This window comes from Canis lupus, chromosome 7 (genome assembly GCF_011100685.1).
Source record: "Canis lupus familiaris isolate Mischka breed German Shepherd chromosome 7, alternate assembly UU_Cfam_GSD_1.0, whole genome shotgun sequence".
NCBI classification, from domain to species: domain Eukaryota; kingdom Metazoa; phylum Chordata; class Mammalia; order Carnivora; family Canidae; genus Canis; species Canis lupus.
In genome coordinates this window covers 36,461,930-36,477,938 of record NC_049228.1, presented here as the reverse complement: position 1 = coordinate 36,477,938, position 16,009 = coordinate 36,461,930, and the positions used below count along the sequence as shown (strand labels likewise).

The 16,009-nt window shown below is 46.4% G+C and overlaps 1 protein-coding gene and 1 long non-coding RNA gene across 2 annotated transcripts in view; one reads left to right on the top strand and one right to left on the bottom strand.

The window, feature by feature from the left end:
• Positions 1 to 648: 648 nt before the first annotated feature.
• Positions 649 to 16,009, bottom strand: part of KIF26B (kinesin family member 26B) — a 444,073-nt gene continuing 428,712 nt past the window's right edge. The window contains exon 15 of the mRNA XM_038542770.1: positions 649 to 7,472. Coding sequence (XP_038398698.1) covers positions 7,324 to 7,472 — 149 coding nt within the window. The 3' untranslated portion in view covers positions 649 to 7,323. The remainder of the gene's footprint in view (positions 7,473 to 16,009) is intronic.
• Positions 3,700 to 16,009, top strand: part of LOC119872545 — a 69,820-nt gene continuing 57,510 nt past the window's right edge. Inside the window, exon 1 of the long non-coding RNA XR_005362243.1 lies at positions 3,700 to 4,768. This is a non-coding gene — a long non-coding RNA (uncharacterized LOC119872545). The remainder of the gene's footprint in view (positions 4,769 to 16,009) is intronic.

Sequence of the window (16,009 nt, the reverse complement as noted above, 5' to 3'; positions counted from 1 at the left end):
AAGCGTGTGCATCTGGGCATTTGCCGGGGGTGGCCGCTGCCCTCCCCTCAGCTGCCCGGTGGATGGGTTCCCGCAGCTCAGAAAGTGCCCGACGGCTGCTCGGGGAGAGTCTGCAGGGGTCAGGGTGGGAAGAGACTGTCCCTGGTGGGGCGGGGTGCCCTGAGGAGACTTCCTTCCAGTTTCTGACCTTGTTCTGCTTCCTGCCCTGCATGTACTAGTCGCAGTGAGGACGACACAGCTGTAACAAGGGGTTGTGTGTCCGAGCCTGAGCCGTCTGCAGAGGAGGAGAATGCCTGCATTCTGTGCAAGCCCCAGACCCTGCACCGGGGACGGGCACCAGGCCAACAAAAACACCACCCCAGCGCCACGCTTCACACTTGCATGTGTGATCCCAGCCCAGTGGCCGACTCCCGGGGATGCCGACCAATGCTGGGGCTCTGGGACTCAGCCCCCCACCTACACCCAGCTCTGGGCAAGCTTCCGAACTTGCTGGAGGGCAGCCCCCGAGCGGGAGGAGACAGGCCTCATGCTGGGAGGAAGCCCACAGCCAAGGGCTTGCTCTAGTGAGAAGAACCCTCCTCCGGGGCCTTGAATTATTACCCTTCTGCACAGAAGGATACAGTGGATAGAGGCATCCAGAACTCCGAGTAGAATAGAAGTGAACATTTAATGCCACCATAGTTTGCTTCTTTTTAAACACCAGATTCTTTTTGACAACATTTTACACCTCATATGCCACAAAAAGTCAGAGATCGTCGCCAGCAAACAACGTCTTCACACTGGAAATGGCACACAGCTTAATGGGTTCGTCATCAGTTTGTGAGAACTAGAACTTTCTCTTCCAGACTGTTCTCCAGGTAGCCTGCTCATGGTTATCAGGATCGAGCCAGCGGCTAGCTTTGATACAGCAATGTATGGACGCAGACACAAAACCCAGCCTGTTTGCAAAGAGGCTGTTGGGACCTGCCCAAGTACAGAATAGTTGGGATTTCAGCCTTCGACAAATGAACTTTATTTAAAAAGTTTTAACAGCAAACACTTATAAGCTAAGAACTTGATCTTTAAGACGGCACCAATCCTTTATCCAGTTAAAACAGTGAATTTAAAACCATGATCGTAAATACTACCAGTGAATTTTAAATCAAGATTCTGTGACCTTGTTGTGAATCGGCCGTTTCTCACACAGATGAGTGACTCGGCAGGCCTCGTGTCCCATTTCCAAGTTGGCCCGCGTCTACAGATAAGCAGGTTTATATATACATACATACATTACTAGGCGGCAGGAACCACCACGCTCATGTAGCACAATGTGCCCATTTTACAGAGTTGAAAACAGAGTCCCGGAGAAGTTTGGTCACGGATCCACGGCCACAGGACTCCTGACGCCACTGGGATCAGAAGTCCTATTTTCTGCCCTCTGCTCTTCCATCCTGCCACATACCTTCTGTACACATGCATCCATCTACGCCCCGGGCGCACACACACGCACACACACACATGCACGCCAGTACAGGGGCATGATGTGCGTCCACGTGTTCACACACCTGGTGCACCCAGCACCTCCTGGGAAGAGCCCGAGATTCTGGACTCGGGTCACGTTCCACCCTAAAAACTATTCTGCGGACTCGGGCCAATCGCTGCCTCTTGACTTGTTTCTTCATCTCTAAAGGATCATCCCCAGCTCCCGCATGGAGCACTTCGTCAAAGCACTTCCCATCACTGATAGCACTTTCTCTCTACACTGTCCCAGAAGGGCAGCTGTTTTGAACCCCAATCTCCCCCTGGGGAGCCCAAGTTGCATAGCGAGGGAGGGAACCAGGCCTGGCCCAGCGTCCTTACCCCTGGCTCCAGGCTAGAGCTCCTTCTCCAATGAGACTACTGACCCCAGCCCCTCTCCACCTCTCAGACTGAGGAGAGGACCTGATGCCTTAAGTATTACGGGTTGTAAAATCCACTAAAGTGCTTTGGTTTCTCCAGAACAAACAGGTACTAATGCATCCAAGGTGAAGAACTCTGGTTGCACCTGAGGGGTGGGTGGGTGGGGGTCTCAGGGGACTCTGGGGACCTCATACTGTCCATATTTTTCACAGAAATTTTGCAGAAATCCCACCCAGGCCTGTGGAGGCTGATTTCCAAGCCCATTATCATCATATTCAAAGTGATGGGACCTTTTCCCTTCAGCCACTCGCTATGGAAACAGCTTAGATGTTGCACGAAGCCAGATAGCTTGAGGACTGGATCCTAATCCTGCCCTCCTGATTTATTTATCTTTCCCCCTCTGGGGCCCATGTGTCTCTGTTATAGACCTCATGAGAGGAGGGGCTAGGACAGCCACAGATGCCCTCACCTAGGCTTCAATGCATAACACTTGGAAAGCATTTCCAACCGTGATGTATACATAAATTATAAAGCACAGGTGAGGCTACAAAACAATATCCTGAGTTTACAAATAAATTCTACCTTTTCCTAAAATTGAACAGGACTGTGGGCTGTTGGTCAGCAGTGTGGGGAATGACGTGGACATGCGAGGGCCCCATTTCAGTGTTCATCCCGATGTGCAAGGACACGGGGCATGAATGGGTTTCCAGAGTGTTCCTTGGGCACGCTGAAGGCTGTCTCCTGCCTCCAGCATGTTCCATGCCTGGTATGAGGACATTGGCATCCGGTTCTGATGAGGGCTGCCCAAAAGCAGAATGTATTCATCTACGGGGTGGGTAAACCAGCTTCTGCGATCGGATCAAAAACTTTTCTGAGAAGGTGGGCTTGAGTTACAAGAGCATCTGCTGGATTGGAACTAGGTTTTTATCTGGAAATGAACAGTTTGTAGTTATAAAATATACATACACACGTGTGTGCGTGTGTGTGTGTGTGTGTCGGGGAAATTGCTAAGTGACACGCTTTGCGAGTTCTTACCCACAAATGCCAACAGGTATTTGCTGCAGGAGGAAAAAGAGCTATTATAATCCAAAGGAACGAAGTATTTTACCGTCTGCTCCCTGACCACCACCCCCACCCACCAAACCATGTTAGACCACTCTTGGCAGTGTCATTGGAGCTGGGCATGTGGCTTTGGCTCACTGGGCAGAGAGAGGAGTGGGCTTCATCCACGGCAGCCAGGTCTCCCGTGTGGCAGTGGTGAGCTGTGGCCTCTGTCGCCGAAGGCCTGGCTGCACTGCCTGGGCAGTGGTGGGGAGGCCCTGGGGACAGTGGGACCAGGCAGTTTTGAGCATTGGCTGTTGTGACAAGACTTTCAACCTGTTTCTTACTGACAGGGTTTCAGGATTTAAAAGAGATCACCTTTAACAGTGAGTTAACGGTGAGGAAATCTTTCAGTATATGCTCAGAGTGGGCTAAGACTCCAGAAGGAAGTAACAATAAACTCCTGATTTCAATCGTGGAATGGACTCAGCTTTAGTCATTTCTTTTGCGGCCTTTTTGGGATTAAGGAAGTTTAAAACCTTCACTGCATTGCTTTTTTGGAAGCCTCAACCATACACTGGCCATGGCTGAGGACGCTGGACGCCGTGTCTGCAGAGGCCAGTCTGTCGCCTCTCACAAGCCTGGACCTCTGTTCCACAAAGCAGTCAGCTGCTTTCACATAGTGACACTTATGGAAAAGGTTACATATCAACCTAAATTGGACATCAGCTCTATAATTTGGAGCCCAGAGAAGAGTTTCTTGCTCAGCAAGCACAGAAGTCCAAGAACGAACTTAAGTTGTAAATGTGTGTCAGACTTTTTGAGCCCCCTGCCCCGATGGCATTTGGGGCTACAGGGAGGTCACTGCCACCTTCCAGGAATGCAGACTTCAAGCTTGAGGCTACATTTACAACAATGGCCAGATTCTTGCCTGTCGAGTCCCGCATGCTGGGCTGCATGGCTTCCATGCCTTCCCCAGCTCTGGGTCCCTTGTAGGACGCCTACCAGCATCAGTAGAGCCTGCCTTCTGCATCTGCTATGAGTTCTGTGTGTTCACAATAGCAACTGGACATAAAACACCACACAAAGTGTTCTGATTTCAAATCTGGAAGAGATGAACGTTAGCAACAGCTTCCCAGTGATGGAGAGGGGAGTTCAAGGACGAGAAGATCAAAGATTGCAGCTCTCAGGTGGGAACCGCAAGCCCAGGATTAAGCACGCTGTCACTTGGTCACAGCATGAACCAGCCCCACAGAAAGCAATCTGGATTTACTCCCTGGGAAACAAGATCACCATTTCCCCTCTGTGGGTCTGAGTTTTGTTCTATGGCTAATGCCTCACCTGACACTGAACTGTTTGGGCAGGTTTCAGATGAGGAATGAAGGCTTGCGGATCTAGATGTTAATTTCACATAGAAGCTTCTGGTCCTTTTATTTGAGGATAACGAAATGGAAATGGGTTGACATTCTCCTTGCTTTCCTGGGTTATGTGTCACCAAAACCAAAATGTGGAGCTACTTCACGTGTGGCCAGTTAAGGGGACAGCCTCAGAAGAGTTGGCCAGGCCTGTGTCCCTTTGTGCCTGGAGAGCATCATCTGCAGCATCAACTCCTAGGAAGAACCAGGAGCCAGCACGTGACAGCACAAAATTCATGCCGTCTTCACATGGTTAATCAGTACTTGGTACATGAGGATGTTTGCAGCTCACTGAGTTTTAAGGGAAAGAAGGAAAAAGAAAAGAAAAAGCCAGAATGGACAACCTCCACACAGAGTTGCTGTCCTCAGCCTGGCTGACGACATTCTGTGAGATGGTCCATGGCGTGGCATCTTCGGGAAGCCAGTCTGACTCGGTAAGAAAGCTCTTGGTTTCATTCAACCCTTTTGCTACCTCATGAAGTTGCGACAAATGTATACAAGCAGGCGCAGGTAGTAGGAAAGATTGAGATTTCAAATTTCTGTAGCTGTTTCTACTTGTTCTCGCTCTGGGAAAGGCACCAGGACCCATCACTGGCCTGCTTCAGGAAGCCAGCACAGCGTGGCGACCTCGGGGCTAGGGGGCATGTGCCGGCACAAGAGCTAAGTATGTGGGTTATGCATCAAGTGAATTTGTTTCCAACAAAGACTAGAATACTCATCTTTGACAATTCCCAAATTAAAGGCTTTTCACAGAGTGGTATATTTCAGAGTAGCAAGCAAAAGGGGTACAGACTCAGACTCAGAAGATGGGCATCCCTTGGGGTGCAGAAGCTTCCATATGGTTGCTGTTAAGCCTGTTCACACAGGTGCTGTGAGGGCAGAGGTGTGTCCAGAACTGTAAACTGCCCTGCAGGCTGGCGTGAAGGCCAAGGAGCTGGGTGAGGCCCTGCTTCCTAGGGTGACAGACACACTCCCTGCTAAACTACAGGGGGACTGGTCCATTCTGGGGCACCTTCCACCGCGTTGTAGCCTCTTCAGCTCTGAGATGTGTGCATCTCTGCTGCGTGTATGTCTGCAGGGGGCAGGCTCTTAGACAATGCAGAGCTGGACTCATGATCCACAGGGCTGGCTTCCAGGCTGGGGGCTGACCTCCAGACACTCGAGCCTTCGGGGCACTGGGGCCTGTTCTGACCAGTAAAGGACCACGTCCTGTGAAGCTCGTGAGACCCCAGTCCCTCTGCTCTGAGTTCAGCTGAGCTTCACTGGCTGCCTAGCCAGCTGTGCGGGGCTTCGTGTGTCCAGAGGAGCACTGGCAAAGGTTCACACGGATCTGTTTCCTTGGGGAGCAGCTGGGTCAAGGTGCAGGATAGCAGGGACTGTCAAACCTAGAAACAGGTTCACAATGGTATGCTGCATTGGAGGGCAAAACCTGATAGTACGCTGTGACACCCCGAGTACCCTCACCAGTGGGCAGGCCACAGGGCCCTGACCCGAGAGGTAGGAGGCAGCCCCTGCTATTCCACAGCTGTTATCAGATAATCCTCTGACCACTTGGTACCTTGAGGTTCCATCTCTAAAACGGGTATGATGATCCCTAAGGGGCTGGAGGCAGGAATGAACAGCTGGATCGGAGGATGAAGTCCTATGGTTCTGGGAGCGAGGGCCCAGACAGGCCTACGCATGAAGCTCTGGGCTCTGCCTCTCAAGGGGTGTGCAGTTCACGACAGGAAACCTCTCTACTTTCTGGTGCCAAGACTGAGGGGGAAAAGCCTTGTCCTTTCTTGGGATGGAGGCCTTGGGACATGGGGGAATGGGGACGTTTTGCATTTGAGCAGCACTCTGGTCCACAGGGCCATTATGTGATTCCCAACATTCTTTCTTGTTCTAAGCCAATGCTGTTGCCAGTCTCTGAGCATATACCAGCCTGAGAAGGTCTCTAACCTGGGAGAGGCTCCCTGCTTCTAATACCTTCGCAGAACTAGAGAACAAAAAATATGGCTCTATCAGGTTGGTTCAAGCTTTCAATCCGGTCTTTGGGATAAAAACGATAAAAAAAAAAAAAAAAGATGTTTTTGACGGCTGTGAAAACCCTGGGTTTGGGGGTAAGGGAACCAGTATGTGCGCCAGGACTCGGAGGGAGAAGCTGTGTCTGGAGCAAACACCCCTCTCAAAGGACACAGGAGGCCTTGCTCATAAAGGTTCCTTTTCCCTTAGAGATGCAGCCCCCTGTGTCTCTGGAGCTCACATGCACCTGCCCCCGAGTCTGCCTGCTGCCCGGGGCCCCTGGGGAGAGGTGGCCCCATGTCACCTGCTGTGCCTGCCGTCTCTGGAGACACAGCAGCTCGGGCCCACGAAGTCTCTGTGTTCTGAGTGGCCTTACCAGAAGAACTGTAAAGGACACTGAACATTTATTCATATGCAATACCGAGTAGGGAATAGATCTACAAATACTACTTAGAAACAGCAAGTCAGAAACAGGATAAAACACCAAGAGAAAACGAGCTGGAAATACATTTCAAAAACGCGCTTGATTTCCGCGTGTGTGGTGGTGTTTTCATCTGGACTAGCACCATCTGTACACGAGAAAGTCTGAACATAAACGTTTGGATAATAAAGATTTGCAAGGCACTTAATCAGTCGCTCTAGGTGACCTGTTGAGTGGTTTTAGCTCCCGACAGCCATCCTGCACGCGCCCTCACCCCTTCTCACGAAGCCAGAGAAGAGAGAGGTCTCTTGCCAGCAGTCCTGATGTATAAACAAGTTCTCGAAAGTTCCTCAAAGTGCTTCTTCAGTCTCGCGGGGCTTCCATGTCCCTTGGGCTTCCCATCACTTCCTCCTCCCACATGTCTGGTGTCCGCTCCTCTCCTACAGAAAACAAAAGAAAACTGCCTTCCGCTCAGCGCTAACTCTGGACGTGCACCAACCTTCATCCTCCTGCCGCTGTCTCCGAGGTCCCGGGCGGCGAGGCGCTGGCGGGCCCGGCCGGCCTTCATCGGCGCCGGGAGGTGATGTCGAAGCAGGTGATCATCATGAGGTGGGCCTTGCAGAAGTTGACGCGGCTCTCCAGACGCTCCGTCACGCACTCGAGCGCCTCCAGGTACTCCAGGGAATCCAGTTCCCAAACCTGCTCCAGGTCAACTGCAAAGGAGGGGAAGCTGGTGGAGACGCTGAAGGCACAAGGGGGTAGCCTCCCCGTCACCGCCCTGCCGGCCCCCCCTGATGCTGGGCCCTTGGCTCCATCATTAGGATTTCAGGCCCTTCCCCTGTTGATGAGACTCTGAGGGATGAGGCCTGGATAGCAGCCAGCATGGTGGCCTGGGACCCCCAGCTCGGCCCTGCCTCCCCTCCGCCAGCACAGGTTCCTTAGAAGTGATGAGAGGCACAACTGCTATTCCGCCTCTTTTACCAAACTCGAGTTTCCAAGAAGAATAAAATAAAATGAGAGGACAAGTGCGAGAACTGTAACACGGATGCTGTGGAAACACAAGAAGTTATAATAGAGGCCGCCTCTTTTTGCAGGGGGGCTAGCGGAGACCCTAAGGAGTGAGATGACTCGGGGCCAGAGATGGTAAGGATGAGAGCTGGGATGAGACCAAGGGCTCCTGACTGTCAGGCTCATGTTGAGAAAACACAGAAGATCCAAGATGGCAACGAAGGAGGATCCTGAACTCACCTCCTCACTCCTTGCACACACCTGCCTAGCAAATCCTCCTAAAGAAGAATGAGGGCTGGCCAATAGCCTTCTGCACGACAAACGATGGAGGGACCAACACAGAGAACCACAAGAGAGATGGAGACATGGCTCTGAAGGGACCCCACCCCCACACTACTTCCTGCCCCAGATGCTGTCAGCTGCTGAGGATGGATAGAACTGAGCGGCCAGGAGCAAGTTCATCAGCCCCAGAGCACAGAAGAAAAGCCATGGTTTAAAAGTCTCTGATGAGAAGAGAAAGAAACCGGCCCTGTGCCACATCATGAGGGGCTTTGCTGGAACTCTCTCTGGGTCAGAGGGGCTGGGGAGCACTATGGCTTACATTCACCCTCCACCTTGATGGTGCAGAATAGAGCAGGGTCCAGGTGCCATGGACAGCCTGCCACCTCAGTGAGCCCTGGGCCCTCAGCCCACACCAGTTCTGGGGACCCTGGGGTACAACCACAGCACAAAAAGAAAAAGCAACTATAATAGAGAGAAACCAGCCCCAGAACTCTGCCAAATAGCAGGGGAGCTGTTGGACCTCTCTCCAGCCCACAGGGGCTGTTCCACCCTCACCATGTTAGCAGATAGGATCAGGGTGGAGATACCCTCACTGGCCTGCTGCCACAGCAAGCCCCAGGCGCCCAGGCCCCCAGCCCAGCAGGCCCACCAAGGTGGTCGGTCCCAGGGTAGCACACACCCAGACAGTGCTGGACAGGGCTCACTATAGCTCCAAACAGCTTTCCAAGGTACACAGGTGCAAAGCATCCTGGAACACTCCAGGCCTGTACCACTTCAGCTCCAGACAACCTGTCAGGGCACTCCCAGTGTAGAGCGTCCTAGGACCACCTCCAACCCACACCTGCTTCAGCTCCAGTTGTCCAGCCAGGGTGATGCTTGCCCTGAACCTGGAATCCCTGGCTTGCACTCGTATCAGCTTCAGCTGTCCCATCAGCATGCCCTCTGTGGAGAGCCCTGAGACCCTCTGGCCTATACCAACCTCAGCTCCATGCACCCTGCCAGGGCAGCCCTGGCACAGACTTCCCCAATCCCCAGCCCTTATGCCAGCCAATCAAAGATGCCAGGCATACATGGCTAACACAGGGACATCTCTACATATGATCATTCCTTCAACCTCATAAGAAGAAACACACAGGAACACAGTTGAACAAATGAAGAGACAGAAGAATATGCTCCAAACAAAAGGACAAGACAAAACCTCTGTATAAGAACTAATGGAAATGGAGATAAGCAATCTACCCGATGAAGAGTTCACAGCAATGGTCAGACAGATGCTCACCTGCTGGAGAGAAGAGTGGATGAGCTCAATGAGAACTTCAACAAAGAGACCAAAAATATAAGTAAGAATCAGAGCTGAAGAACACAATAATTGAAATAAAAAATATGTAAGAGGGAATCAACAGCAGATTCGAGGGGGCAGGAGAAGGGATAAGTGATCTGGAAGCCAGGGTGATGGAAAGCATTCAGTCAAATGGCAAAAAGTAAGAGTAATTAAAGAAAACACTTTTTTTAAGGGCTGTCTGGGACAACATCAAATATTCGGATTATCAAATTATATTATTATTTAAAGAAATTATAGCTGAAAAAGTCTCTTACCTGGGGAAGGAAGCATAGACAGTTTTAAATAAGGTGAATCCAAGAAGGTCCACATCAAGACATATACTAGTTAAAGTGTCAAAGATTAAAGAGAATTTTTAATGCAAAGCAAGAGAGAAGCAACTAGTTACATACAAGGGAACCATCATAAGACTGAGCTGATTTTTCAGCAAAAACCTGGCAAATCAGAAGACAGTGGCATGATATATTCCAAAGTGCTGAAAGAAAAAACCCTCTACCAAGAATACTCTACTTAGCAAGATTATCATTCAGAACTATCATTCAGAACTTTATCTGAATTATCATTCAGATAAAGAATTGCCCAAACAAAAGTTAAAAGAATTCATCACCACTAAATGAACCTCAAAGAAATGTTGAAAGAAACTTCTTTAAGTAGCCAAGAAAAGGCCATAATTAGAAGAAAATTATGAAAGGAAAAAAATTCTTGAGTAAAGCAAACATACAGTAAAGGTAGGTCAGTCACTTAAGAAAGCTAGTCTGAAGGTTAAAAGAAAAAAATAATAAAACCAATTATACCTAAAAAATTAGTTAAAGGAACTCATAAAAAGATGTAAAATATGTCAACATATATAAAAAATGTGGAGTGGGGAGTAAAAATGAAGTTTTAGAGTGTGTTCAAACTTAAGTGGTCTTCAATTTAATAGATGCTGCTATATACTTAGGATGCCATATGAATCACAAACCAAAAACTTGTAATAGATACACAAAGGTAAAAAGAAAGGAAACCAAGCATAACACAAAAGGAAGTCATCAATCACAAGGAAAGAAAGCAAGAGAAGAAGAAAGGACCAGAGAAGAACTACAAACACAATGAGAGAACAATTAACAAAATGGCAGTAAGTACATACCTGTTGATAATTACTTTTAGCGTAAATGGTCTCAATGCGCAAATCAAAATACATAGGGTGACAAAATGGATAAAAAAACCCAAGACCCATCTATATGGTTCCTACAAAAAAAAAACCTCATTTCAGACCTAAAGAAACATACAGGCTGAAAGTGAAGGGGTGGAAAAAGATATTCCATGCAAATAGAAGCGAAAATTTAAAAAGCCAAAGTAGTAAAACTTCTATCAGACAAAATAGATTTTAAAACAATTACTGGGCAGCCCAGGTGGCTCAGCAGTTTAGCGCTGCCTTCGGCCCAGGGCCTGATCCTAGAGACCCAGGATCAAAAAAATAAAACAATTACTGTAACAAGAGACAAGGGCATTACAGGATAAAGAAATCAATCCAACAAGACGGTATAACAACTATAAATATTCACTCACTCAACACTAGACACCTAAGAAAAGCAAATATTAACAGACCTAAAGGGAGAAATTGACAATCATACAATAATAGCAAGGGATTTTAATACCTCACTCACATCAATGGATACATAGATCAACCAAGCAAGAAACCAGTAAGAAAGCAGTGGCTTTGATGACCTATAAGGCCACATGGACTTAACAGGTCCCTCCCCAAATGGCAAAATACACATTCTTTTTCAGGTGCACATGAAATAGTCTCCAGGATCGATCACATGTCCCAACACAAAATGAGTCTCAATAAATTTAAGATTGAAATCACATCAAATATCCTTTCCAACTACAGTGGTATGAAACTAGAAATCAATTATAAGAAAAAAATTGAAAACCACAATCAGGTAGAGGCTGAACAACATGCTACTAAACCACCAGTGTGTCAATGAAGAGATCAAGGAGGAAATGAAAAAAAAAAAAAAATACATGGAGACAAATAATACACAATGTTCTAAAATTGGGATGCAGCAAAAGTAGTTCTAAGTGGGAAGTTTATAGTAATACAGGCCTACCTCAAGAAAAAAGAAAAATTTGAAACAATCCATCTTACACACAAATGAACTAGAAAAGAAGAAAAGGCCAAAGCTAGTAGAAGAAAGGAAATAATAAAAGAGTAGAGCAGAAATAAATGAAATAGAGACTACAAAAAAAAGATCATTGAAACCAAAATCTCGTTATTTGAAAAGAAAAACAAAATTGATAAACTGTCAGCCAGACTCATCAAGAAAAAAAGCAAATCAGAAATGAAAGAGAAGTAACAAGCAATACCACAGAAATACGAAAGATTATGAGATTATAATGAAAAATATGCCACCAAATTAGACAACCTAGAAGAAATGGATAATTTCCAAAATTGAATCAGGACACAGAGAATTTGACCGAATTACTAGTAATAAAACTGAATCAGTAATCAAAAACTCTCAACAAAAGTCCAGAACCAGATGGATTCACAGTTAAATTCTACCAAATATTTAGAGAAGAGTTAATACCTACTCTCCTCAAAATGTTTCAAAAAAGTAGAAAAGGAAGTTAGTTTCCAAATTCATTCTGTGAGGCCAGCATTACCCTGATACCATAGTCAGATGAAGTCACTAGGAGAAAAAGAAAGGGGCAGCCCTGGTGGCTCAGCGGTTTAGCACCGCCTTCGGCCCAGGACATGATCCTGGAGATGCAGGATCGAGTCCCGTGTCAGGCTCCCTGCATGGAGCCTGCTTCTCCCTCTGCCTGTGTCTCTGCCTCTCTCTCTCTCTCTCTCTCTCTCTCTGTGTGTGTCTCATGAATAAATAGATAAAATTTAAAAAAAATACGTGTTAAAAAAATAAAAAGAAAGCTGGAGGCCAGTATTCCTGATGAACATAGATACTAAAGTCTTCAACAAAATATTACAAAACCATACCCAACAATACTTTAAGAGAATCATTCACCATGGTAAAGTGGAATTTACTCCACAGATTCAAAAATGGTTCAATATCCACAGATCAAGCAATGAGATACACCACATTAACAAACCGAAGGATGAAAACTATGGGATCATCTCAATAGATGCAGAATAAGCATTTGACAAAGTATAACATCTGTTCATGATAAAAACTCTCCAAGTAGTTTTAAAGAGAATAATCTCAATGTAATAAAGACCACATAGGACAAACTGAGAGCTAACATCATACTCAATGGTAAAAAACTGAGAGCTTTTCCTCTGAGATCAGGATAAGATAAGGATGCCCACTCATTTTTATTCAACATAGTCCTAGAATTCCTAGCCACAGAAATCAGACAATAAAAAGAAATTTAAAAAGCATCCAAATTGGTAAGGAAAAAATAAAACTGTCATTTTGTGTTTTATATAGAAAACCCTAAAGATTCTACCAAGAAAACACTAAGAGTAATAAAAGAACTCACGAAAATTGCAGGATATGACATTAATATACAGAAATCAGTTGTGTTTCTATACTCATTACAAGAGTAATGAGCTAGCAGAAAGAGAAATTAAGAAAAAAATTTACAATTGCACCCAAAAAAATACCTAGGAAAAAAACTTCACCAAGGAGGTGGAATACCTATACTCTGAAAACTATAAAATAATTGATAAAAGAAATCGAAGATGACATAATGGAAAGGTATACCGTGCTCCTGGATTAGAAAGATAAATATTGTTAAAATGTCCATACTACCCAAAGCAAGCTACGGATTCAATACAATCCCTATCAAAATACCAACAGTAATTTTCACAGAACTAGAATAAACTGTGCTAAAATTTGCGTGGAAGTACAAAGGACCCCAAAAAAGTAATCTTGAGAAAGAACAAGGTTGTAGGTGTCACAATTCCAGGTTTTAAGCTACAAAGATAGGATGTTCAAAACAGTGTGATACTGGCACAAAAATAGGAACAGACCAATGGAACAGATAGGGAGCCAAAGGAATATGCTTATATGGTCAATTAATCTATGACAAGGGAGGTGAAAGTGTACAATGGTGAAAAGACAGTCTCTTCAATAAATGGCATTGGGAAAGCTGGACATCTACATGCGAAGAATGAAACTGGACCACTTTCTTATAATATATACAAAAATAAACTCAGAATGGATTAAGGACCTAAATGTAAGACCTGAAACCATAAAACTAGAAAAAAACAGGCAGTAATCTCTTGGACATTGGTCTTAGCAACATTTTTCTAGGTATGTCTCCTGAGGCAAGAGAAACAAAAGCAAAAATAAACTATTGGGACTTCACCAAAATAAAAAGCTTTTGCACAGCGAAGGAAACCATCAACAAAACAAAAAGGCAACCTACTGACTAGTATAAAATATTTACAAACAATATATCTCATAAGGGGTTAGTATCCAAAGTATATAAGGAACTTATACAACTCAACACCAAAATCCACAAATAATCCAATCAAAAAATAAGCAGAGGACCAGAACATTTTTTCCAAAGAAGACATCAGATGGCCAACAAACACATGAAAAGATGCTCAACATCACTCATCATCAGGGAAATGCAAATCAAAGCCACAATGAGGTGTCACCTCACACCTGTCAGAATGACTATTATATACACAGTACCCACATGCACACACATGCGCACGCACACAACACAACAGAATATCATTCAGCCATAAAAAGATGAAGATCTTTCCATCTGTAACAACATAGATGGACTCAGAGGGCATTATGCTATGGGAAAAACAAATACAAATTTGATTTAACAAACAGAAAAACCAAAACAAACCCATAAATATAGAGAACAAACTGGTGGTTGTGAGAAGGGAGGGTGGCGGAGGGGTGGGCAGAGCAGGTGAAGAGGAGCGAGAGGCGCAGGCTCCCAGTTACGGAATGAGTAAGTCTTGGGGATGGAAGGCGCAGCGTGACATCAGGACTAAGAAAGAAAAATAAAAATGGAAGCCAGCACAGAGATTTCTAGGCCAATATTCAGCTTATCACCCACAGCCAGGGAATAGTCAGCGTGCGGCTTTACTGGGGATTTTTTTTTTTTTTTTGCTCATTCATGGTATCATTTCATCTTAAAGGAACAATCTGTGTTTCTCCTTTCATGGGGCCTTCTGTTCATTCCCTTTCTCAGCATCAAACCATCGCTGATTCTTGACATGTACAAAGGCAGGAAGGAAGCATCTACACATATGGGCCAATGTGTACGCTTGCTCCTGTCCCAGAAAAAACCCCGACTTTGTAAGATGAAGACCATTCTCGAGCATGCCTTAGGCATAAACAGCTCTTAAAAAAGAAGACTTGAATGCAAGCAGAACAAATGAAGGGGGACTGTCTGCCTGATGGGGCGCCCCTGGGGCCCTGAGGTGCCTGGAATTCATGAGCTAAGGAGACGGGTGTTCACAAGTGGGAGAGAAATGAGCACTGGGCCCCACATGTACGCCGTGGGCAGACAGCAGCTAATGTCCTCACTCACATCACCCCCTACCCCATGGTGCCTGGCATGACAACACCCCTGAGAGCGGGAGATTGTGTCTCCACCCATGTCTATAATGGAGGACCTAAGTCAGTGTGCTGTGGAAGCAGGCACGAGGAAATGGTCTCCTATTTGGTTCAACTCAGGAAACCAAGGCTCAGAGAGGTTAAGCGTCTTCCTCAAGATCCCACAGCTGGTATGTGGGCAAGCCAGCCTCCCGTCAGGTCTGCATGACTGTGCTCATCCCACACATGGTACAGCACGGTAGGATGCTTCACAGACTGATCACCGTGCTCTGTCCTCAGGTTGGTGCGCTGGATCCTCCTCACAAGGATCCAGTGGGGTGCTTGGGCCATGTCACTACCCCATTCTTACGGAAAAGAAACTACTTGGAAGCATGCTGCCTTTAGGGGTAGAGCACAGCTGGGAGGCTGGCGAGTCCTGTCCTGCGTGCACCTGGTATTTCTCAAATCCGAGCCTGCAGACCCTGCCTACCACACTCTCCCTCCAGCCAGGGAACAAGGGGGAGAAGGTGATTGGCATGCAGGGACGGGTGAAGGGGTGAGGCGGGGGGTGGGGGGTGCTGGGAGGCTGGGGAGCGAGTGCAGGACAGGGAGGGAGAGGAATTTTAATGGCAGTCATGCATTTTATTCTATAGACTGAGTCTTCCAGCCTTGCGTCCCCTATCAATGAAATAGTCGGGACCTTTATTTTGTGGTAAATGGAATGGTTAGGAGCAAATAAATAGGAGACAATTGAATCTGTCAGAGAAAGCAAAATTGTTCTGAATTGTTACGAGATGGTTACTGTCATCCTAGGCTTTCTATTGAACAGAAATAACACAGTGAATGCTATTCTTTTCCATCAAAAATGTTTTTCCTGCTTTCTGGGTTCTTTGTGAGGCTTTTCTAGGATTGCACATTCCACCCTATTAGAAGCTCTATAAATTCTTGTGTATTTCAGGCTAGAAATGCAATGCGATCTTGTGGCCTAGGAGAAGATTTGTAATGCAGCTTCATGTCTGGGGAATCTTCTGCTGTATTTTGGGGGGTGGGGCAGTGTGGAATCTCATTTTCAGATGCTTGGGACTGAGACACATGAGGAAAATTCTTTCAAGAG